The sequence below is a fragment of the Mya arenaria genome, chromosome 4, assembly GCF_026914265.1.
Source record: "Mya arenaria isolate MELC-2E11 chromosome 4, ASM2691426v1".
Taxonomy (NCBI): domain Eukaryota; kingdom Metazoa; phylum Mollusca; class Bivalvia; order Myida; family Myidae; genus Mya; species Mya arenaria.
The window spans coordinates 41687101-41711433 of record NC_069125.1 but is presented as its reverse complement, the minus strand read 5'-3'; the positions used below and the strand labels follow the sequence as shown (position 1 = coordinate 41711433).

At 35.8% G+C, this 24333-nt stretch overlaps 2 protein-coding genes across 4 annotated transcripts; both read left to right on the top strand.

The window, feature by feature from the left end:
• Nucleotides 1–18561, top strand: LOC128232102 (delta-like protein D). Of its 3 annotated transcripts, none has more exons than XM_052945465.1 (12): nt 1–262; nt 3220–3342; nt 7348–7451; nt 8221–8355; nt 8906–9040; nt 13310–13438; nt 13902–14036; nt 14304–14435; nt 15008–15157; nt 16364–16529; nt 16972–17048; nt 17300–18561. In XM_052945465.1, the coding sequence occupies exons 1-12, from the start codon at nt 135–137 to the stop codon at nt 18418–18420; spliced, it is 2535 nt and encodes an 844-aa protein (XP_052801425.1). In that variant the 5' UTR covers nt 1–134; the 3' UTR covers nt 18421–18561. The 3 variants fall into 3 exon arrangements, with proteins under 3 accessions (XP_052801425.1, XP_052801427.1, XP_052801426.1); XM_052945466.1 differs by having other exon boundaries at nt 3–262; nt 16364–16517; XM_052945467.1 differs by lacking the exons at nt 8221–8355; nt 8906–9040.
• Nucleotides 18562–18585: 24 nt separating this feature from the next.
• Nucleotides 18586–21204, top strand: LOC128230804 (uncharacterized protein K02A2.6-like). Its single transcript, XM_052943246.1, has one exon. It carries the CDS (start codon nt 18586–18588, stop codon nt 21202–21204), a length of 2619 nt encoding a protein of 872 aa, XP_052799206.1.
• The last annotated feature ends 3129 nt before the right edge of the window (nt 21205–24333 follow it).

The following is a 24333-nucleotide window of genomic DNA, read 5'->3' as shown; positions in this document are numbered from 1 at the left end:
TGATTAATTCAACTAGCATCAAGGAAACTGTTAAGAATGAACTTACTAACACAGCAGGAGCATCTTAGGAAGTGAAGACAAATATGTGACTTGCGGCGCATTTGTGTAGGATTGTTGTTTTTAAAGGCTGCTATATGGATGTACTCTCTTTTCGGAAGTGGGTGCTTCTGATTGCTGTGGTGGCGATGGACAACGGCTGCTTTGTGGCTGGAGACCAGGAAGTGTGCGCAATTGGCATTTCTAATTACACTCTAATCGAACGGTACTGTCAATGTCAGTTCTTGTTTTAGATCGAAACAAGGCATGTCTTGTTTCTATCGTTAGGTCAACATGTAATATACTATTCAATCAAAAGAATGACTTCTACTTACAATTATAATTGAGGACCTCTTCGAGAAATTCATATGCATAGCAGCGTAATAAAAATAATTTGCCTACTGTCCAACTTTTGAGACCATGCATAATCCGCATTCGCCTTACTAATAACAGTCAAGCATCTTTGATCAATTAGATCAGTGCGATTGTAACACCAACTCCAAGGATGCTGTTCAATTTATAGCCTGAGTCGGACAACATTCTTTTTTACCAGAAATTGATGACCAAACCAAAATTCAATTATCTTTTTTAAAATACATTCAAAACCACATATTAAAGTTTAAAGTCTAGGTAATACGGATTCGGTCATTTTAATTAAGGGGACGAAATGGCAGGGCCGAAACATCTTAGGGGCCGATTTGGTAGTAGGCCGATCTGGTAAGGGGCCGATTTGTCTTGCTACCGTTAATTGCACCGACATGCCTTCATCCCCGCAGCGACGAGCCTTATAGAAATTGTAAGACTTGTGGATGTGACGGGGTAAAGCCAAAATGCAGCCACTATATGGCGAGGGCAGACCTTTATTAACTAAACTCAACAACAACATCAATACAAAGTACAAACGGTTGGGTATAAAAGACTGGCCGGACCGGACCAAATCCGGACCAACGGAAATCTCCGAACTGTTACGGAATTCCTTCGGTATTTTCCTAATTTTTTGTTGGTATAAAAGACTGGCCGGACCGGACAAAATTAAAATACGCATATGTTTTACAGATATTTTATTTATTAAAATGAAATTTAATAATGCCTGTCTGTGCGCCAGTATGTGCATCTGTATGTGAGCTGTACGTGCGTCTGTATGTATGTCTGTCTGTATGTATGTCTGTCTGTGCGTCTGTATGTGCGTCCGTATGTATGTCTGTCTGTATTTATGTCTGTCTGTATGTATGTCCGTCTGTGCGGCTGTCTGTGCGTCTGTATAAAAAGTCTGTCTGTATGTAAGTACGTCTGTCTGTTTGTGCGTCTGTATGTATGTCTGTCTTTATGTCTGTGTGTCTGTATGTACGGCTGTATGTGCGTTTGTATGTATGTATGTATGTGAGTATATTGTTCACACGGAATCATTTTCTAAAATTAAATTAACTTATGTATGTATTTAAAAATACTATGTAATAAGCTGTTAATTTTTGTTTTCATTATTATAATTATTATTAATAATAATAATAATAATAATTATTATTATTATTATTATTATTATTATTATTATTATTATTATTTATTATTATTATTATTATTATTATTATTGTTATTATTATTATTATTATTATTATTATTATTATTATTATTATCATTATTATTATTATTATTATTATTATTATTATTATTATTATTATTTTCATTATTATTATTATTATTGTAACCTGACATAATAAAATATATAAATTAATAAATAAAATATATATATGAAACATATGCGTATTCTAATTTGGTCCGGAAATAAGGTAAACTTCCAAACGATTTCCGTAACAGTTCGGAGATTTCCGTTGGTCCGGATTTTATCCGGTCCGGCCAGTCTTTTATACCCAACTGTACAAAGTCCTCCCGGTTAGCTCAGTTGGTAGAGCGTTGGACTGTGAATCGGCCAACCTGGGTTCGATTCCCGGGCGGATTAGGTCACTTGTTGTGATTGGTTATGAAATCCATCTACGACCATTCGCACTGTACCACTGCCATGCCTGGCATGTACTGACGTTGTCAGTTCCTTGCAGAGGTGAAGGCACTTAGTACTGGTTAACCGCCCAGGATAGGTGTGCGGTGGTTGAACTGTCACTCTGAGACCCTTCAATGTGCTCACGCCGGGACCCGGAGTATAAACTACTAACACCAACACCAACATAAATACAATGGACCTTTTTCCAATCTGAAAATAGCATAATCATTTATAGACTGAGAAATATTTTCATACCTTTTCTGTCAATAAAATATTTAGAAATTGAGGATTTGTTTGTTCACATCAGTTTTGACCCGTTTTGACCCATGTGGAAACAACGTTGAAGTCACGTGATGCCTCACCATTACATTGCAATTGAGTATCAGAAATTAAGAATGCGAAATAAAGTTGAAGTTTTGATTGTAAAATTACATGAAAAACAAATCATTCCGTCTAAGAATTTCAATATGTCTAAACGCAAGTAGGATGGTATTGGTCCCAGTCACTACGATGTGAAATGCTTTAGTAAAAAAAACGTCCAGGAACGTCGAGGAATACAAAAATATTATGAACAACAGCAATTTTATAGTTGGTTTATATAGCAGATCAATTGAGCTAAGAATGCAGGAAATCGCATTATTTGCACTTGTTACTCGCTTTCACCAGAGTGATGATGCTACGCTTAATAAATGCGTTAGATTTATCAGAGGAGACTTGACAAATTATAATCAGAACCTGATACAAAGATACAGATAGAACAAAACTTTACATGACATTAATACCACGAAACAAATACATTCTGTTAAAAAGGATAACCATGGATAACAGAAATCAAATTAAATTTTAAATGATTTCAAATTGGCCATTGTTAGTAAATGACTTCAGTTTTTATTTAACGTACTGTGTAAACTATGTTTTTTTTTAAATTATCATATTGTTTTTGAAAAAGGAATCGTAACTTAAATGAAGTTTGTAAATTAAAATTGGAGGATATACATACCTGTTGAAATATTAATAGCAAAAACTATTGTGTAAGCTAAGAAAATAATTATTTTATTTTAATCCAATTTTAAGAACATATACGCAAATGATGCATACTCATCAACAGAATAAGTTACCGTGTAAACTATTGCTGACTTATTCATCTCGACTGCTAATGTTCTGATATAGTTTCTGCTGAATCATTTCAGAAAGGAAGTTAACGTTATCAAGTCTTTCACCGGCTACCGCATAGAGAACTACTCACCAGACTGTAGCGGCTTTTTTAAGACAATTAGGTCCTGGTTTACAGACGAATGTGACGAAAGATCAAGGTAGGTTAAACCTCACCGTGTCCTATAACTATCCATTTTCGTACACTAGAATAATGGTGCTATGCGTACCACACATTGTAGATTTATCATTATTAAACCTCCGATACATGTATAAGAATGATAGTCATCAGGCCACTGACAAACGGTATGGCGTCATGCATTCAAAGAAGCCCTTTTCGCCAAGTACGTTTACCCGGTGTACTTGTAGTTGATTTCTCACTGATTTTCCAGTTCCTTTAACCATTCAAGAAAATCACGTTCCCTTTTGACCTTCGGCACAAGCGTCCGCTGAGAACGACAGTAAATACCAAACTATTTGAAATACGCCGACGGTATTGTTAAGTTCAGTAATCGGACTGTAAGTAGTCCAGGTTGTGGTAATTTTGAGCTGAAAACACGTTTCTGATCATTATCTGTTGAACGCTGAGGCTAGGGGACTACAAGCTTTTTAGGCAGGTTGGTCATGGCCAGATGATGAACCCTATTGCTTTGAAGGTTAATGAGTCAAATGTCAAGGTCGTGGTCACTTTGAGCTGACAGTCCTTTTACGTTAAAAATCAAAGAACGCTCGAGCTAAAGGACCTCAAGCCGATGAACCCTAACCATGTTGGGTTCCGTGGGTCAAAGGTCAGGGCCAGTAATTGATAAACACTTGGGCCTAGGATTTTAACCTCATGCTTGTTAGGCAGTTTGAACACTTCCAGCCGATGACCCATATTGATAATGGATAATGATAATGGATACCAGATTTTCAAAACGTTAACATGATGAAGTCATTGGCCTACATCTTAACATAAACGTGATCGAGTGTTAGTTAGTTCGATTCTTCAATCTTTTAAGAATAAGAGTCGTTTTCATACATTTAAAAAAATCTGTTTCTATGTTTTAATTTAAAAACTGTATCCTGGCAAAATGTTTGACATTATGTAAATTATGTGTTCACACAAATACATCTTCAATAATGTCCAACAATCTCATTTCAATATACAATATGCATGCAGTTGTTTATCATCTTCGTGTTCGTACTTTAATTTGCTCTTTAAAACTTTTATTGACTACATGGGGATGTCTTCATGAAAATGTTATAGACATACTAAATGGTATATGTTCATATAGACCCAAATACTAATGGCTACGATGCCTTTTGTTGGCATATGTCACATTTCTGTGACATGTAGAAGAACATGGGTCTCCAGTTTAGTCCCAATAACGATGACGTCACGGCGGGAAAATTTAGGCGGGAAAATTTCAATAACTCAATGGATGGAATATATGAAATACTCGGCAGCCACTTTGAATGCCGTCTGCTTCTGTGGTGGGAAATAGAGAGAACACACGTGTTAGGAGACGTGTCGAGTTTTCCCACTAAGCAATGTGTTTCTAGTAAAATAGGTACAAAGTATTAAAACGTTATTTTGAGAACGTCAGTGACATTTTCTAGATACTCTTTAGACCCGAACGTTTACAGCGCTGACTTCTATACACATTCTAGGGCTTGATCGCTGACATTGAGGGTCAGGTGCTAGACGGAGATGACGAAACTAGACTTGTATATGACAACTAGAACTAATATACAGAATATAACGTAGTGATCAAAATGTCTTTACTACTGCTAGAGACTTTAACAACATTTTTGTCATTAAAATAAAATTGCAATAATAAGCAATAAATAGCAGTATTTCTCAACAGCCAAACCCGACCAATGGTCTTTTGAAAAGTCAACCCTTTTAAAAAGTATGGTGTATGTTGGTATAAAATGCCCAAAACCAAAATGTATTAAAAATAACACAATATATCTTCAATGTACATTTAAACAAAAAATATACTATAACATATAGTGTACAGAATTTCATTTCCTTTTTCTGAAAAAATGCACAATTCTTTGCAATAAATATTTGACAAGATGGAACAAGTTCATACATAAAATAATATTTTCAATAGGTTCAGTGTATATTTTACTGTGATTTGAACTTGGCTTACGGGTTATTCAAACGGTTTCAATGGCAACCTAATCTCTTTATTTATTAGAGATTAAAACCGCAGTTATGGATTAAAAAAATGATCCAAAAGTGAAATTTATAAATTCATTAATGCTTGATTATTTTATATGGGGACAACCCATGCACATTATATTCCTAGTGCAACGCTCACACATTTCAATTCTATGTAGGAAAATACGTACCTTTCATCATTTAAACACCGGGTAATATGTGTTACTGGTTACGTAGGTATTTATCATAAGCCTAAAATATTGTTGTTGTTTCAATCTTTTAAAAAAACAACCCCTATTATTTGCGTCCAATAAGAAAGCTATTCTCAAACTGTGTTCAAATGTTCGTCTACGACCAAACGTTTCCTAGATATGACGGCTTAAGTGTTGTTGTTGTTGTTGTCTTTTTGTGTTTTTTTTTTGTAAAATGTAAATGAATTGATGTCCCCTTGATTTAAACCTTTATGTCTCTTATATGCCTGGACATATTTTGATAATCTTGGTATCAAATAAAATGGTTGAACAAAATCTACACGATAAACCGACATGCGTCAGCGCCTTATATACATGTTACCATTGATACAAAGTCAGTTGTCATATAACGTAGCCCCCTATTGTATAAGGCGTTCATTAATACATAGTTTCCATTATTTGCAAATATATGATTATAAATAATCTAAATAACTCACTAAATAAAATCAATTAATGAATAAATGAAAATATTGTGGTTGTTTTCTTTACTAAAAGCTGCACTCTCACAGAAATACCATTTTTACCTTCTTTTTTCTCTAAGAAAGAGAAAAGTTTTGCGTAAATATCTGCAAAACAATGATTAAGATTGCTGACAAAAACTCAGATCGTAGATTTTTATATTTCCGTTCAAAAATTAATGTTTTATGGCTTAAACCGTTACTAATGGTTAAGGAAAAATGCATAAAACATCAATTTTGAACTTATATATATATAAAAATCTGCGATCAATTTTTTTTGTCAGCATTCTTATATAACTGGTCTCCATGGATTTTCGTAAAAAATGGCTCGTTCCAAGACAAAAAAATAAAAAAAGTTGTCAAAACGTTCAATTTGTGAGAGTGCAGCTTTAATGGAAAATTGGCGGTTGTTATCTTCATTAAGTGGCCGTAAGCTTGTCTCTGCTAAATGACTTAATGTGAACCTGTCCGGCCATCTCGTTGGCAGAGGCATGAGTTGGAACACTTATCTTCACTTTCAACATATTTTCATTAAATTTGATCTCACAATTTTTGTTTAGATATACATCAAAATATGTGTCTTGAATCAAGGTTTACATCATAGTTTCCGGTTTAATATCGATATGATCTGTAAACGGGATCTTCAAACATGTGTTTTTATCATTATTACTTTTATCATTAAGCTGCAAACATGTGTTTTTATCATTATTACTTTTATCATTAAGCTGGAAAAAAATAACAGCTGGAAAATAAACTGTATTAGGCGAAATATTAATTTCAGAAGGTCATCTTTTTAAACATCAAGAACACGTGAAATATTTTGAAAATCATGTTCTGGTAAACTGCTATATACTCATTACACCAGAATATGATTTGCACTTCGTCCATTAATTCAAGTATCGGTGTAAAAAGAAGCAATTCCCCAGTCCTGTCAATATGGTATTCACTTTTCATGCCATTTTATAAGGCTACTTTTAATGATACATTGTGAAATTGCATAAAGTGTTTTGTTTATTAAATTTTATAACATTTCTACTTTAATCTATTGTTGTTCTTGTCTGGGTATTTTTTTATCCGACACCTTTGTATTCTGATGCATGCATCAGCGTGCACCAGCGTTACATTGAGGGGGGGTGATGGGGCACCCGGCTCGCGGTGCGGCCTCTAGTAGTGTCCATAATGTATTGCACTTTTTATGTCAATATGGTAGAGAGAGTATGTTAAAAGCGCACTAGAACGCGCCATTTTATTTTAAAACTATCCATTTTTCCTCATTTCATCGTACATCATTGACGTTTGTTACAGAAAGGTCACTTATACTGGGTATGAGTATCATGTTGTGTTCAACTCCACCGACGTGACAAAATGTTGTCCAGGCTTTGTAGAAGAAAATAATACCTGCAGAATAGGTAACATTTCTTTAAGCTCTTAGTCATGCAATAACAGCTCTTTTTACTAAATATATAATTATATACCTACAGAAATACCACTAGCATACTAAAATAACTATTATGGAATCCAAAATTATGGAGTTCATATCCGGGATACATATGCTGACTACTGGTTTCATTGCTGACTAATGTAATGAGTTATCCATGTCTTGCGAAATTGAATAATAAATAGAATCCTGACAAATCTCGAGCTTCAATCTAAAACAATTAGAAAAATGAACCACTCGGCTTACAATGCTATGTTATATAAGGCAATAATGAAGCTCAAACAAACTTTCGGGTTTCGGACATAAAAGAAGAGAGACCGACAATAGTTGGGATGTCTATTAGTTATTGGTTGAGATTGATATCAGGCTAGAAATCTTATGTCGACATTTGACTGCTTTTATTTGATAAAGTACACCTTTTTCTATCGAATTTCTAATTAACTTGTGAGTATTATAGTTCTTGCGCTTGATTTGTTTTCTTTTTTTCATAGGATGCACAGTTAATTGGCTCAAATGAGGACAGGCCATGTGATTTGTGATAGTTTCAATAAAATTTGTATCCATTATATTAATATATTGGTAATAAAATTTGCCCTTAAAATCTGCCCTTGATGCAGTAACCCACTAAATGGCTTCCGATTATTATACAACAATAATGTGTTTTTCTTTATCTAAATTCGATTTCACACCTGATGTATTTTATTTTACGTGCCGTCTCTTGCTTTTCGTGGCAATTCCAGGGTGTAGCAATGGTACATTCGGTACCAACTGCACCTCCAACTGTAGCTGCCCGAGTCAGGCGTTCAATAACTGTGACAGTGACACGGGTTATTGTCTCTGTAAGCCCGGCTTTATGGACATTCTTTGTAGTAAAGGTAAGAACCCACTTTTTGTTTGAAATTCTTTCTTGAGGCATCGTTTCAAGTATCACGAGTATCTCATGTCCTCAAGTATTAGGCTTTACCTAATTGATTCTATGTTTGCTTCAAGTTTTCAAAACCTACCTACCAGGCAGGAAACACAACGTGCTTGAATTGAAAGGAAACTAAAAATGCTCTTGTTTCCAGTAAATCATAAAGAAAGCATCATATACATTTGCAGATCCATTTATCTGGACAATTGAACTTTATTATTGTGTTGTTTTTTGTTACCGAGATTATTGTAATGTTAATGTAAATGATTAAGACGCACAAGAGCATAGTGAATGGTAATGCCTTTTCATTCTTAGAGCTCAAAACCTACTTACATGTTACTAGCTGACGATTACCATACTACATGAAATCAATTTAGCACGGCATCATCTTCTTATTTCACTTGTTATTTGTACGGTCGTAGAATAATAATTGTACAACTCATACCACATTTTGTTTATTTCTGTCTCAAAAAACGTTACTTCCTTATTTTATGACTGCTCAATATTTGCAGTGTGTCCTGTTGGACGTTATGGTTCGAACTGTACGCACAACTGCACGTGCCAGAATAACTCCACGTGCGACCTTGAGACGGGCACGTGTAACTGTTCCTCTGCCCCTGGGTGGACGGGATCCTCTTGTGAGGAAGGTAAGGTCTTACAACGACATAACTGGCCTATACTAATTAAAGTTACTACATAATGAAGGATTTATTTGGAAGAAAGATGTAAGTTTAATGTCATACTCATGACACCATCGTCCACATATGAACCTGATACCTCCGTCATTAGAAGACGTGCACCCCAATTTATCGGTACCACCGTCGATGCTGGAGGTGTGCGTCGAGCATTTATACAGTTATCACGGTGGAGAACCCACGTGACTTATATGGTAAAGTGCACGGCAACAAATGTCAACAAGTCTCGATTCAGGTAAGGTTTTTAGAGATAACTTTCTTAATATTTGGAGATTTTTTGTGAAATAAAGACCATAAACCCCGCATTTAAGAGCTCTATCCACGGTAATAAAGAACTTTCTCTAATATTCTAAAGTTTTCCTGAAAATCTTGACCAACTGATTTCTCAGATTTGAAATCTAAGGCAAAGTACACGGCTTTTGACAAATCTATCGCTTTACTTCGTGTTAGCCGTAAATAATTCATACACAAATCTTATTTTAAGCAAATTTTATGTATTTGATAGTTTTCAGCGTGTATTGTTTAACTTCTAGTTATTTCAAAGGTAAAAATAAACTAAAACCAAATTGATAAAGTACACGGACATTTTAGGATGATAAAGTACACGGTTATATTAGTTTATGCTTGAAAGTAGAGTGCGGTTTACAAACTAATAGGTATATAAGCATTTTCTATTCGTGAAGTCAGAATGTATAGTGTTTAGTTTTTATTTATGCTGTATCAATAAATTTTGCATTATAACGCACACCTAAATAACTAAATATTTAGCAATCATATTTAATGAGGAGTTGAAAGATAGTCTATGGGATAATTTAAGAGAAAGTCTGCCATTATAAGTTCGATTACTTTTAAATATGCAGATCAATACAGAATCATACATACATTTCTTTAAAAATCAGATAGTTTTACTATAAATTATAATCTGGACTGACGGCGAATAAAACATCCCTGTAGTTAGCGGCCCGTTTGTGGTGATTATAAATTTCATGAATGTTCCTATTTTGATGTGATATAAAATAATAAGATAGGCACATCACAATTAGTTTATATATATTTCCACATTTAAAGCATATTGTTCATACCTTTCAGGTGACGCTGAATCTTTTATTTGGTTCAGTCTGAACAAATATTATCTGATCTAAATCAGTAAAACTGCGGTCGTTCGAACAATACAGACATGAACTCATTGTAAAGATGGAGGCTCGGAGTAAGATGGGAAACAGCAAGGAGGAATGAGAGCACACTATATTACCAACTTACAGGCTAGGACTAAGACTTGAACATCTAGATAAGAGCTGAGCATGGGACATTAGAATGTTCTAGACTAAAGGCTGAAATGTGATTTCAAAATAATTGTGTTTCAAAGCTTGCTGAATTATATAAGATACATGCAGTTAAGAGTTTATAGGACATCAATGGGAAATGACAACAATGCATCTCTAAACCTTGTGAAAATGTTTTATGTTCAATCCGTTTTCATACTAATTTTACACAGCAATTTTTTCAGCACTGTAAGACAAACGAACATTTTGAAAGAGCACCATTTGGTAACAGTACGTTTTGCTATTTATCTTAATAAAATGTTAAACTCATCAAAACTTTATTTTAACTCGGCAATTGCAACATACTGGAATGCACTTCTAACTAGACCATTGTGATCGTTCAATGTGTCCTGATTAGGTGTGTTTCGCCTTAACGCTTCTGCTGAATCCAGATTTGAACTTGAATGCTGAGCGAAACTGTAGACATTTGTGACCTGTCATTCCCCTGTGTCTAGTAGAAATCTGGTCACTGAGATTGGTCGTGTCACCCAATTTGAACCCACACACATCACAGCTTAGCTTCAATTGCCCGCTTTCGCGTCTTTCGTGTATCTTCAAATCTTGCAAGAGCAGTTTTGCCACAATATTTGCAAACGTGCAACTTTGTCTCGTCGTGATTGCTGCACCTATAAAAAAGACATGTACTGTCACAAGTTAGCGAGAAATGCTGGCAATGTCAGTACTTGAATATAATTTATAAAAAACACACTATATTACTGCCACGTAATGAGTGTTTGATCGTGTAATCAGCATCATAAAACTAAACGACCCTGTCCACTGAAACACGGACCTCATTATTATGTGAAAAACGCAAACCCTAAAAAACGTTAAAAACACAGTCAGACAACGGCAGATCTTAACCTCTACACGAGGGGAGTCATAATAAAAGTATAACTGTTAGTATATTCTTATTTCTCTGCGAAAAAATAAAGCTAAAAACTAGCCTGTGTCTGTGTAAACACTTTCCCGCAAAAACGATGGCAATTGACCAGAATGCCTTCTATCGTGGTCTACTAGATGTTTTTTTTTTATTTTTTTATTTTGAAATGCCATTCCGCATTCATTGCATAAAGTCGGAGTCTTCATATTCTGAAATGAAACAAATGTCACAAAATCATAAGTCTATCAAATCAGCAAGCAATCGAAGACATTAAAAGTACAAGAACACTTTTCTTTCTCAAAATTGACAAAATGAAGAGTTATTAAGCAGTTATGAGTTACTGTTTACCATGTATAATGAATACAAACACGTTTTACATATACGATACGAAAAAGAAGTGGAACACCCTTTACAAAAACTTCAAGCCCTTTGTTTGTCAATTGCGAGTATATTGTTAAAATACGGGATTGAATTTTAGTGTGATAACACTTGTTTCCATGATTCATGAAAATGAGCCCATCATTTAGGCGACTCTGTCGGTCTAACTGTTAAAACGCGTTCATTCTTCCATTGCCACTCCATTACAATGCGTCTTTTCAAACATGGAGCAATGTTCAATAATGAATTTGGAGAATAGAAATAATAAATAAATTTATAATAACTCGTTTTAGCACCAGTCAGCGAAATAATGAGTATATACACTGAAGGTTGTAAACGACCGTGTACTTTATCAAACCTAAAATGTCCGTGTACTTTATCAATTTGGTTTTAGTTCATTTTCGCCTTTGAAATAACTATAAAAAGTTCAACAATACACGCTGAAAACTTTAAAATACATAAATTTTGCTTAAAATAAGATTTGTGTATGAATTATTTACGGCTAACATGAAGTAAAGCGATAGATTTGTCAAAAGCCGTGTACTTTGCCTTAGATTTCAAATCTGAGAAATCAGTTGGTCAAGATTTTCAGGAAAACTTTAGAATATTAGAGAAAGTTCTTTATTACCGTGGATAGAGCTCTTAAATGCGGGGTTTATGGTCTTTATTTCACAAAAATTCTCCAAATATTAAGAAAGTTATCTTTAAAAACCTTACCTGAATCGAGACTTGTTGACATTTGTTGCCGTGCACTTTACCAAATAAGTCACGTGGGTTCTCCACCGTGGTTATAATACATGAAAACCTTCGGTGTTCACTCTCTGTTTTCTATATTACCGACGTCTTGTGTCCCTTCCGGAGAGGAGGCCAGGCTAGTCATATGTCAGTTATGAGTATTTTTACTGTTGAGGTTGACGTGTATTTTAAAGATGCACTCTTACTCCCAAGTACGATTTACAACAATTTATAATATGGTTTGAAAATTCCAAAAAGGATGAATATATGTCGAAAACAATGGTTCTTATTAAGGATACCGAGTTGAATTTGAAAGAAATTAGCATAAAACATGTTTTTTTACCTTATGAGACTATAGTAGAACACAATAAATCTTTTAGCATTCACCAATCATTTATTATTTTTGCGCCTTCTGTTATTAAATAAATGGTTACAATTTTGTTATCAATAATTAATATATTCCATAAATGAATTATTTAATAAGTAGTTAATGGCTTATCAGTCAAAATTTATGTTTGTTATAAATGTGTATGCATTGATTTTGAATAAGAGTGTCACTTTAAAAGATGAAATTCTAGCAGTCTGATAGTCATTTAAAATCTCTGTCAACAAATACACACTTTGTCAAATTTTGACAAGTAGTTCACTTGGTTAAATGAGCAGAAAAGGTTGTGAATATTGTGAATATTTTTGTGTTGCACATACTAGTAATCCGGTAATCAAACAAAGGAAATTAATATGTATTCTCCTCATTGATGCCTATCTGTGATAGGTGTATGTAATAATTTCTGCCATCAATATTTTTAATCGCTTATATCCCTTTTTCTATACTTATGCAATTTGTTTTCCATGTCATTATCAGAAGGCCCAGCTGCAAGGACTACCACATCGATTTTCCATTTTCAGAATGTGACGCTGGCACCTACGGCGAGGATTGTCAACACAATTGCACGTGTAACGGGAACCAGACGTGTGACCACGTGACCGGAAATTGTACATGCATGGCGGGACTCACCGGTCCCAATTGCACAGATGGTATTTATAGAAACTGTGATAATATATTTCTACTTTTTCTAACAAGTGCAAGTTGGATCTTCGATTATGTTGATCATATCTTTGTACCATGATTTTAAAGTGTTTATATGTTTTCGTCACGATGTGAATCAATATCGGAATGGCCGTAATGTAACCGTTATTTAACTAACGTGTGGATTAACACGATTCACTTATACCGCACGCTATTTATCAAACGTGGTCAACATGGTACACTACAGCGTACAGTTACGTCGCACGCCGCTCTCTTGATTTTAAATATATACGCTTGCGCTAAAGTGCTCGTGTATAATCTAAACTCGGGTTTTGGCTGCCGAAACCATTACATATGTTTTCCGTTTCATCTGGCTTAAATTACATGCATATAGCTAGAGACACCCGTACGCTAAATTGTAGGTTATGGCCGTTGGTTCCTTATTGTTTCAATTTCTAAATCCCGTTTCAGAGTGTACATATTTCACATATGGCGTCAATTGTGCGAAAAACTGCACGTGCATGGAAAATACTACTGATTCCTGTAATAAAACAACCGGACACTGCACGTGCAAAGCTGGTTATATGGGAGACGCATGTGACGAAGGTATATGTCCCCTGTTTAGGCTTTAAGTTCCTTGATCAATTGTACACTATTGTTGTTCAAATTATTACATGTAATTAAATAGTTATAATTCCATGAAAGTAAAACAATGCAAACTATTTAGATATTTATGTTCAATAGGACCAGCATTTCACACGAGTGACACGACCCTTTTTAGATGAAGATCCCAAAAAGCAACAACATGCTTGTATTCTTGTTAAACGTATACATATTGTTCAATTTTTATCGTTTTTTCCAAATCCGTCACAGTCTGTATACCTGGATTCTATGGTGACGCCTGCGAGAAAAACTGTTCGAACGTTTGCATGTGGACAAACTACTGTCATCATGTGTTCGGCACGTGCATCTGCCTGGGAAGCAAGGGAGAGAACTGTTCCGTCGGTAGGCCCACGTTGGAAGCTCTTTGCAGTCTGGTTTTCAATTCAATATTTGCATTTTCATCATTGATTAACAAAATGGCTTATGAGCCGTCTTACTTAAACTGAGAGAAGGTCGTTTTTAATCCGTCTTCATTTTGTTCTTTTATAATGGTGGCGTAGGTGAAACAGGATTTGTCATATAATATTACGATGTCGTATATGTGCCGGAATCCTAATAGGGACATCGCGTTGTCGTCCGTCACCAATATCTACATTAATACAAGAAAAAAATTATGTTCATGTATAAGAAAAGATGAGCGGAAGTGACTATGAAATCTTAAGAATGTGTTGTTTTTTCTTTCGCACGAGAGCGAGGGGCGAGATTTTTTTGTCTCTAATAGAATTTCTTAGTATAGATATAGTATTCACACTAAATTAATTTATTCCTTTAAGATGTCTGGTGTACATGCATTCTAAAACATGTCTGGGTATATATAGGGCTTGGGCCAGTTAATACTGTCTGTGTTGTCCCGTCCGTCTGTCAATTGCACCGTCTGTCTGTTCATTGCTATAACATTTCCATCCGTATTTCAGCTTGTGGACAACACGAATATGGCCTCGACTGCAATAAAACGTGCACGTGCACTTGGGAGAGAACAATTGACGACCGGTGTGATAATCTGACCGGCCGCTGTCAATGCCGCGAAGGCTACAGTGGAGCCAATTGTGAAGTCTTGGTTGAGGGTAAGGAGTCATTTCCCAAGCAATTGGTCGTGGCTTTGAGTCATAAACTAACGCATACTGTCCAATTCTGTGCATTTAATGTCTTTAAAAGGCTGTTTCCCCTTGTGATAAAATGTCCACACACCCCACCCCCACACCCCCCAAAAAATAAAATAAATAAATAAATAAATGATTAAAAAAAAATAATATAAAAAATCCCAATTTGTTAGATGCCGAGTACGTAAATGAAAAATCAATGAATTTCTTGAAAAATCTTGACAATACTAACCTTTTCACAGCATAATGTATGCATACAAAAGTGAAAACAAGTATTTTTGCCTATTTTAGCCTGATTTTGTACTTTTCCCGACGTCGACTTTTTCCCAATTTGTAATGCGCAGGCTTTAAAAATAGTTCCACAAAATCACTATGTCTCTTGTCAGATAATTATTCCGTGTGGCCTACGTATTAGAAGACTGTATTTCTGCCTTGATACATTCTGTGGCTATAAAGGAATTCCAGTGTCGTCGATGTATTCATTAATAAACATAAAAGACCCCGGGGATTTCCCTAGCTTATCAAGCGGAATACATGTATTTCTTTTACTTTAAAGCTGCACTCTAACATATTGAACATTTTGACAACTTTTTTTATCTTTTGTCTTGGAACGAGCCAATTTTTTCGAATATCCATGGAAACCGATTATATAAGACTGCTGACAAAAAATTAGATCGCAGATTTTTATATTTATGTCCAAAAATTGAAGTTTTATGCATTTTTCAGCCATAAAACATTAATTTTCGAACGGAAATATGAAAATCTACGATCTGATTTTTGTCAGTAATCTTATATCATTGGTTTGCCGATATTTACAAAAAAAAGCTCTTTCCAAGACAAAAAATAAAAAAAGTTGTAAAAGCGGTATATCTGTGAGAGTGCAGCTTTTAGCCGCATGAGCGAATGCTCGCAAAAAAATGCAGGTTTCGAAAAAAGGTAAAAAATAGTAGTATCTAGAAATACAGTAACAATTCATAAGCTATTTTATTTCAAGTATTTTTTGTAGATATCATTTACTTACTATCCTAAGATGAGTTGTAGGAATTGATACCCAATGACACATCCATTTATGACACCAAAAATGGAAATTGATACTCTCTGTAAATGCATCTCATAATTATCTACATTCGGATGTGTGAGTCAGTCATAAAAGGGTGGATATTAATTTAGTTTCAACAGATACCACGCATTCTGACGCGCCTGGCTGGTGGGATTTTGTGGTAGCCAACTGGACATACTTCGTGATAGGCGCCGGGTTCGTTGTTGTTTTGGTTGCCATGACGATTGCTGTCGTCTGCTATTGTCGTCTGAATAGGCGGAAACGGTATATTTTACAGTGCGTTATTATCTAAATTCTAAACTAGACCATTCTATCCTTAAAACATATTCATAACAAATGATGCAGTTTTAAGCACCTCAAGTTTAAGTTTGTATATTTGATTATTTATTAATCATTTGCAATAATTTATCATATCGTAAATTATATAACATCTATACAAGGGTACTTTATAATGTTCTGTTATAAATAATATACAGTAACATGTTTAAATTCGTTAATAATTGGAACGTGTAATGAGGTAAGAACTGTTTTTACTAAATTAAGAAATCACATTCCATTTGAATCAAAACACGTTTGTGTGCTGACTGATATAAATGCAGCTTTATCCATGACGATGTATGTAAAACCTTTGAGTGTCATTTAACTATAAGTTCTTTAGATATATTCCATATAATAATTTTAAGTTGGTTATACTTATTATTTGATTATTCCTCTCCAGGTCAAATAAAGAAAAAACAGACGAACAATTATCCGTTGCTTTTGCAAACCAGGAATACAGTGGGGGCAAGGCTCCAAGTAATGATTATAATAATAACAATAATAAAAATAAGATAATAGTAATGATAATAACACCAACAACAACAACAGCAACAACAACACAGACAACAACATCAATTATAATAAAAATAGTGAAATAATGCTAATACGTATAATAGTAAATGCTCGTAAGCATCTTAGTAGTTAAAATGTTCATATGTATAATTAAATGATACAGTCATTTTTGCAAGAGTGTGTGCTGTTTATAATTTCTTAACACTTTTTTACAGTCAAGGATACAGTAGATGTACTTCAAGACAACGTTTGTGAAACCAGTGGTTTGGATGTCAGCGATGATAGTAAACCCAATCGGAATGGGTCGGAAGTGGAGGAACACAAGGCTGTAGCAATTACTGGTGCACTGTCTAAGGAGAGCGATGGAATGTCTATAGATATACAAACAGAAAAAACACTTACACAAACGTACGAAGAACCTCCTGATTCTGTTGAGCCAAAACACACCCCTGATGACGTAGAGTATGACAGTGCTGAATATTTAGTAGATTCAATGCGTGAACAAACTGAGACAACAAAGCTCGTCAATGGAGAGGACGAAGATGAGTATGATGTGCATGGAAATCAAACTTCGATCACATCGGACAAACTCAACGAATACAATACTTTCCAAGATGTAATTGACATCATCCGAAAAGCAAGTATTGCTGACGACGCGAGTAGCGACGAATATGACATGTTAAATAGTCAGCCAACACGGAAAAAAAGTACGCACACCTCGGCAGAATATTCAAGTTTCGAAATGACAAAACAATTTAGTATAGATGAAAATGACGAAAACAGCGAGGACGATGAAATGTACAACAAGCTCGAAACAAAACAGAAAGTAGCGAAACGCATTGCACATCCAAATTATAACAGAGTGAAAATCAACAGTGAGCTAGGGGCTGACTATGGTATGACCGTTCTCAATTCTAAACCAAGGGATGCCAGTGAGAAAAGTAATGTGTTAAGAGAAAGCCAAAAATCAAAATATAACCAAGACCGTAAACAAAGTTCTGAAGCTGGAACGACTAAGTTAGAAAGAATTGAAGGTAATGAAAAGAAAAATAATTTAATTTGTGGAGTTTCTAATGAAGAAAAATACAACCCTGAAACCCAAACCGAAGAATTGTATGAGGAGTGTGGGCCTGAGGATGACGATTCTAAACCAGCAGGTCAAAACAAACAAACAACAGGGCTACCATTCCAACCTCAGGAACCTGAAACCGTTTTGTATGAAGACTGCAAGGATTCTGATCATGACTCTGAAAATGATTATGCTAACAAGAGCGATAATGAAGAGGTGGTTTATGAAGACGTTAGTGAATGTAGTTGTAACATTATACGGCAATGAATTAATTCCTCCCGCTATTTATAGTTCACCTTGTATGATAAGGCCAGCCAGCCAACACAGGCGGTCAGTTTATCTCTAGCAGTCAGAGCTGTACCATCCTCACCAATATCATATGTATCAATAATAAATAGTTAGAACACATGCAGTCGTTCTTCATAACATAACATGGTGTCAGAAGTGGGATTACAAGAAAAAGTCAAGGATGAGTTACTCCGCATGGAGGCATTAGGTGTCATCGAAAAGGTCAATGAACCCACTGACTGGGTTAGTTCAATGGTCGTTGCCGAAAAAGCCAATGGCAAAATTCGTATATGTCTGGATCCGCGTGACTTGAATAAGGCCATTCAACGTCCACATTACCCTTTAAGAACTCTGGATGATATATTGCCTCAGCTTTCAGGCGCAAAGTACTTCACAAAGCTTGATGCTAGGAGTGGTTATTGGGCATTGAAACTTGAGAGAGAGTCATCGTTCCTTACATGTTTTAACACCTTATATGGAAGGTACCGATATGTCCGAGTTCCCTTTGGTCTGAAGTCAAGCGGTGATCTTTTTGTGCAAAAGATTGATGCTTGTCTTGAAGGTCTATGTGGCGTAGCTGTCATCGTGGATGACATACTAGTGTATGGGTCATCTAGAGAGGAACATGACTCCAATCTTAGAGCAGTCCTAAAGAGGTCTCATGATGAAGGAATTCGTTTTAATGAAACCAAACTCGAGGTCGGGGTATCAGAAGTAGACTACTTTGGTCACCTTCTCACATCAGAAGGTTTGAAAAAATCAACCTCAAAGACAGAGGCTATACAGAAAATGAAGCCACCCAAAAATAAATCAGAACTTGAAACCATATTAGGTATGGTAAACTATCTGTCTAGATTTGCCCCAAACTTGGCAGATGTAACAGCCCCTCTGAGACAGTTACTGTCTAAAGAAGTTGAATTCTGTTGGGAAACTGCACAAAGTGATGCATTTGACAAAATGAAACAAATCATCACAGACCCGAATCAGGTTTTATCCTATTATGACAAAAGCAAGCCATTAACATTGCAAGTTGATGCCTCCAAGTTTGGTCTCGGAGCAACAATAATGCAAGACGGGAAGCCACTTGCATATGCATCAAAATCACTCACACAAACTGAGGTCAATTACGCACAAATTGAGAAGGAAATGTTTGCTATTTTGTTCGGCTGCAAGCGGTTCCACCATTTTGTTTATGGTCACAAAGTCAACGTGCAAACTGATCATTTGCCGTTAGTTTCTATTTTCAAAAAATCAATAAACACAGCTCCTGCACGATTGCAGCGTACGCTACTACAGCTACAGAAATATGATCTTGACATCAAACATTATCCATCCAAACAAGTACCAGTTGCAGACACACTGAGCAGGAACTTTCTAAATGAAACGTTCCCTGAATTGTCACAAGGCATGGACATGCAGGTACACATGGTTATGTCTCATTTACCTGTATCTGACAGAAAATTGAATGAATTGAAGGACAAAACAAGTCAAGATGAGACTTTAGTATTGTTGAAACAGACTGTACTTCAAGGTTGGCCAACCTCTAGAAAAATGTGTCCGTCCCAGATATTGCCCTTCTGGAATTTCCGTGATGAGTTAACTTCTATTGATGGGTTAGTCATGAAAGGAAATAAAATAATCATCCCCAAATCAATGCAGTCTCAGATGCTTGAACTCATTCACACAGGTCACATGGGAGTTGAGAAATGTCTCAGAAGGGCCCGGGATGTTATGTTTTGGCCAGGAATATCGGCTGATATTACCAATCTCGTGTTAAAATGCAACACCTGTTTAAAACACAGAAACTCAAACCCAAAAGAGCCATTAATTCCCCTTGAGATTCCTGATTATCCATGGCAAATTATAGGCACTGATCTATTCACCTGGGAAAACAGGAACTATCTTCTGATAGTGGATTACTATAGCAGGTATTTTGAGGTCAAGGAATTGCCCAATATGAAAAGCACCACGGTCATAAACAGAATGAAAGGCATAATGGCCAGATGGGGAATTAGTGAGAAGGTTATATCTGATGGTGGTCCCTGTTATATCTCTCAGGAGTTCGCTGATTTTGCAAAAGAATGGGATTTCAATCACCAGACAATTAGTCCCTACCACAGTCAATCAAACGGTCTAGCTGAGAAATATGTGTCAGTTTGTAAGAAACTCCTTACAAAGGCTAAAGACGCTGGGCGTGATCCTTTTATTGGCATATTAGAATACCGGACCACCCCTCTTGAGTCAGGGTATTCCCCTGCGCAGTTAAACATGGGCAGACAATTGCGCTCTATCCTCCCAACATCTAAGGAAAATCTGATGCCCAAGGTGATATCTCCTAATTTAGTCAGGCAGGGTATTCAAGATAGCAAACAGAAGGGGAAGAAATATTATGACAGACAAGCAAGGTCACTAGAACCCTTAACATATGGAGAAAATACAATGATCCAACAATTAAATAAAACTTGGAGACCAGCCACTGTAGTTGACAAGTTAAATGAAAGATCATACACTGTTCAGTGCCCAGATGGGTCTATGTATACACGAAATAGGCGGGATCTATTAAAGACCAATGAGCCCTGCCATGGTCAATTTGCAGAGCCAGAAATACAGGAAATGCCTTTAGGTCAAACACCTACCCAGTCTGACATCAAAGATTCGGAAAGCCCTCTAATTGGCAGTACTTCCTCTCCATGTATCAATCACAATCTGTACGTGACCAGGTCAGGAAGGGCCGTAAAACCAAAAGTAATTGAATCCATGTGATGTTCATTTCGCTTGTAAGCTGATTGAATCACTTATCTAAATTAGTTGTTTGATGTTTAAATTAGTCTGACAACCTTTAATAAATTTCCGATGAAATTCAAATCCTGCTATTATAACCCTAACATTGAATAACTCCTTCTCTTTTCCTCTATAATTAAATATAAATAATTTGATATCAAATCACATATATATTTATTGATAATATCTTTTGTTTGTAAAGAAGGGAGATGTAACATTATACGGCAATGAATTAATTCCTCCCGCTATTTATAGTTCACCTTGTATGATAAGGCCAGCCAGCCAACACAGGCGGTCAGTTTATCTCTAGCAGTCAGAGCTGTACCATCCTCACCAATATCATATGTATCAATAATAAATAGTTAGAACACATGCAGTCGTTCTTCATAACATAACAGTAGTGACACTGAAAGTACGCAACTGGACGAGACTGGAGCGATGAATAAACAGAATACAAGTGGTGGACATTCTTCTGATGAAAAGAGAGCTATAAAGGATAACAAGCCCGTTCAAAACCCAGTAACGGATGCCCAAATAAGGTCGACGCCTAAGAGGGCGCGTGAAAGACGGAAAGAAGATTACGAAGAGTTTGGATTAAGTACCTAGACTTGATGTTTACTGAAGATTTATGATTTGGAGAGTGCTTCATTTTTATTTATTTTTCTATCTGATAGGCATTTTCTTTAATAATTTATAGACATTGATTGTCATCACTGTTTTCAGCATCGTTTGTCAGTCGAGTATTTGCTTAGCAATTGTATAAATTATCTTGTTTTATTGAATTTACGACTTTTGGTTTTATGCACAACGTGTAGCAATGAAAAGTACGAAAGTGTTGTATCTCATTTAATGTTAATCCACAGAAATATTGAGTGTTAGTCGAATCCGCTTTCGCATTTTAATAAAATCCTTCAACGTATGAATTACTCTTACCTGTTATTCGTCCATATAAATAGACACCTTTCACCTTGAGTCTTTTATGAGTTTTGATATTGGCAGGCTCGTAGCAGTGAATAAAAAAACGTTCAAATGCTGAAAAGGTTTTCCTGAACGCTACGCATTATGGGTACACCCCTCTTGTGCAAGCTAGTGTGTTTCCTAATTATATACCCTGACCAGTTTGCCAGTATATATTTTGTATTTGTCTCACGGCGACTTTCAGACCGTAAGCCATGAACCGTTCCAAGATCCGGCACAACCACAATATATGTGTACACCGATAAAACTGACTGCCATAAACAGTATTTTTAGAAGTGTATGTCTTAGGGCGTCTGGGGCATAAACATAAAATTACGATTGCAAGCATAAACATAATGTTCTTATTACTTTGAAATTATCTTGTAACGGTTTCATTGCTCAGACGTAATTAGAATATGTTTGTAAACATAAGGAATACTTATACATGTCTGTCCTCCTTTTAACAAAATATAATCAATTCCACGGAATATTGATACAAAGTAAAAAAAGGTAAAATAAATATAGTAAAACATTTTACGTAAACCGGGACGGGTCCAGGATTTGACGCTAGAGATGGCATTACATAGGGGCGTGACCTTTTGACATGCGCCCCTCCTCAAAACCGAATTTTGTTTGTTTTTAATTGCTGGCAGGGGGCTAAGGGGGAAGTTAACATCCGATTTCAACGTGTTGTGCATAAAGTTGCAAAACATATTCAAATGTTATTTCAAAGAAGTCTTTAATACGTAAGTTAATGTTCATTGTCACTCACTTACACCTTGGACCTTGTTATTAAGTGCATTTCATTATAGTGTGTGTTGAATACAATCGTGTAACGCCCAAAGATATAGATTGGAAAAGCCTACGTTTCTGGCTTTGCGCTGCTCCGTTTAATGTTGTTATTGATTGTGTTAGCATCATAAAGTTGTACAATTTTACAACAGGAGAAGATACAAGCATGTATGAGCAAAATAATCGTGTAATGAATTAAGAATTGAACGAACGTTCTATGTGAAAAGGTAGATCGATTACAAACTAGCTATCTAAAACCAGCTGGCCAATAGCCAATTGGAACACCTCGGCCATTATCCAGCAGATCTCGAAGCTTTCCAGAGATGGCCGAATTTTTACCATTAGACAACAGCGTGATTTTTGTCGAGCCCGCTTGCGGTGAGCGGAACATAGTTGTCACAATGGCGGGTCCGTGTATGTGTGTGCATCCTTACGTGCGTCCGTCCGGACTGAACTTTATCCTGGGTGCATCTTGACCATGCATTATCGGATTTTAAAAAAAAATGCCACGAAGGTTCACCATGATGAGATAGCGTGTCGCGCACAAGACCAATGTCTGTACTTCAAATGTCAAGTTTGAAGGTCAAAGTATTAAATGATCCATGTCCGGGCTTTATCTTGACCATGCACTATATACAAAAACCTATCCATAAAGATTCACCATGATGAGATGGCGTGTCGCGCACAAACAAAGGTCTGCATCTCAAGGGTCATGGTCAAGGTTAAAGGTCAAAGAATGATCTTTGTCCGGGCCGTATCTGCAACTCATCCGATATACACTCCCTGCGTCAGATCTTGCGTTGACAATGTGTTAACGAATGAGGTAATATCCTAAGACAGTAGGCTCAATCCGCCCATTCTTAATCATTAAATTGTTACTTCATGTCGTCTACTATTGTAATAAATTGATAATATCACGGATCTATAAATATAAACAATCCGTAATTGTGTCAACAACAAACACATATGCTGTTAACGAATTAAAGCTAGTCGACCATCTCTGGCCCGAAGTTTTCATAGTTGAACGAACAGGCAACCATTACAGTTCTAGTTCCTGAACAGTTTGGTTTTTCCAAAGTCACATTTATGATGGTCAATCTCAGAGCGAGGTTGCGCGGTGAGAAAAAATATTGTATTTTATTTAAAAAAAAAAATCTGGAATTTCAAAGGCTAATTAAGGGAAGAATAAACAGGGCTCTTGAATTAATATTTCTTAAAAGTTTGCACTAAAATATAACATTCCATGTGGGTTTTTTTATATATATATAAATGTATTGCTTAAGGAAGGTAATTAGAAGTCAGTGTCTAGAAAATTTCATTTCAAAACTTCTTATTAGTACCTCTAGTAGGCACGCCGATTTA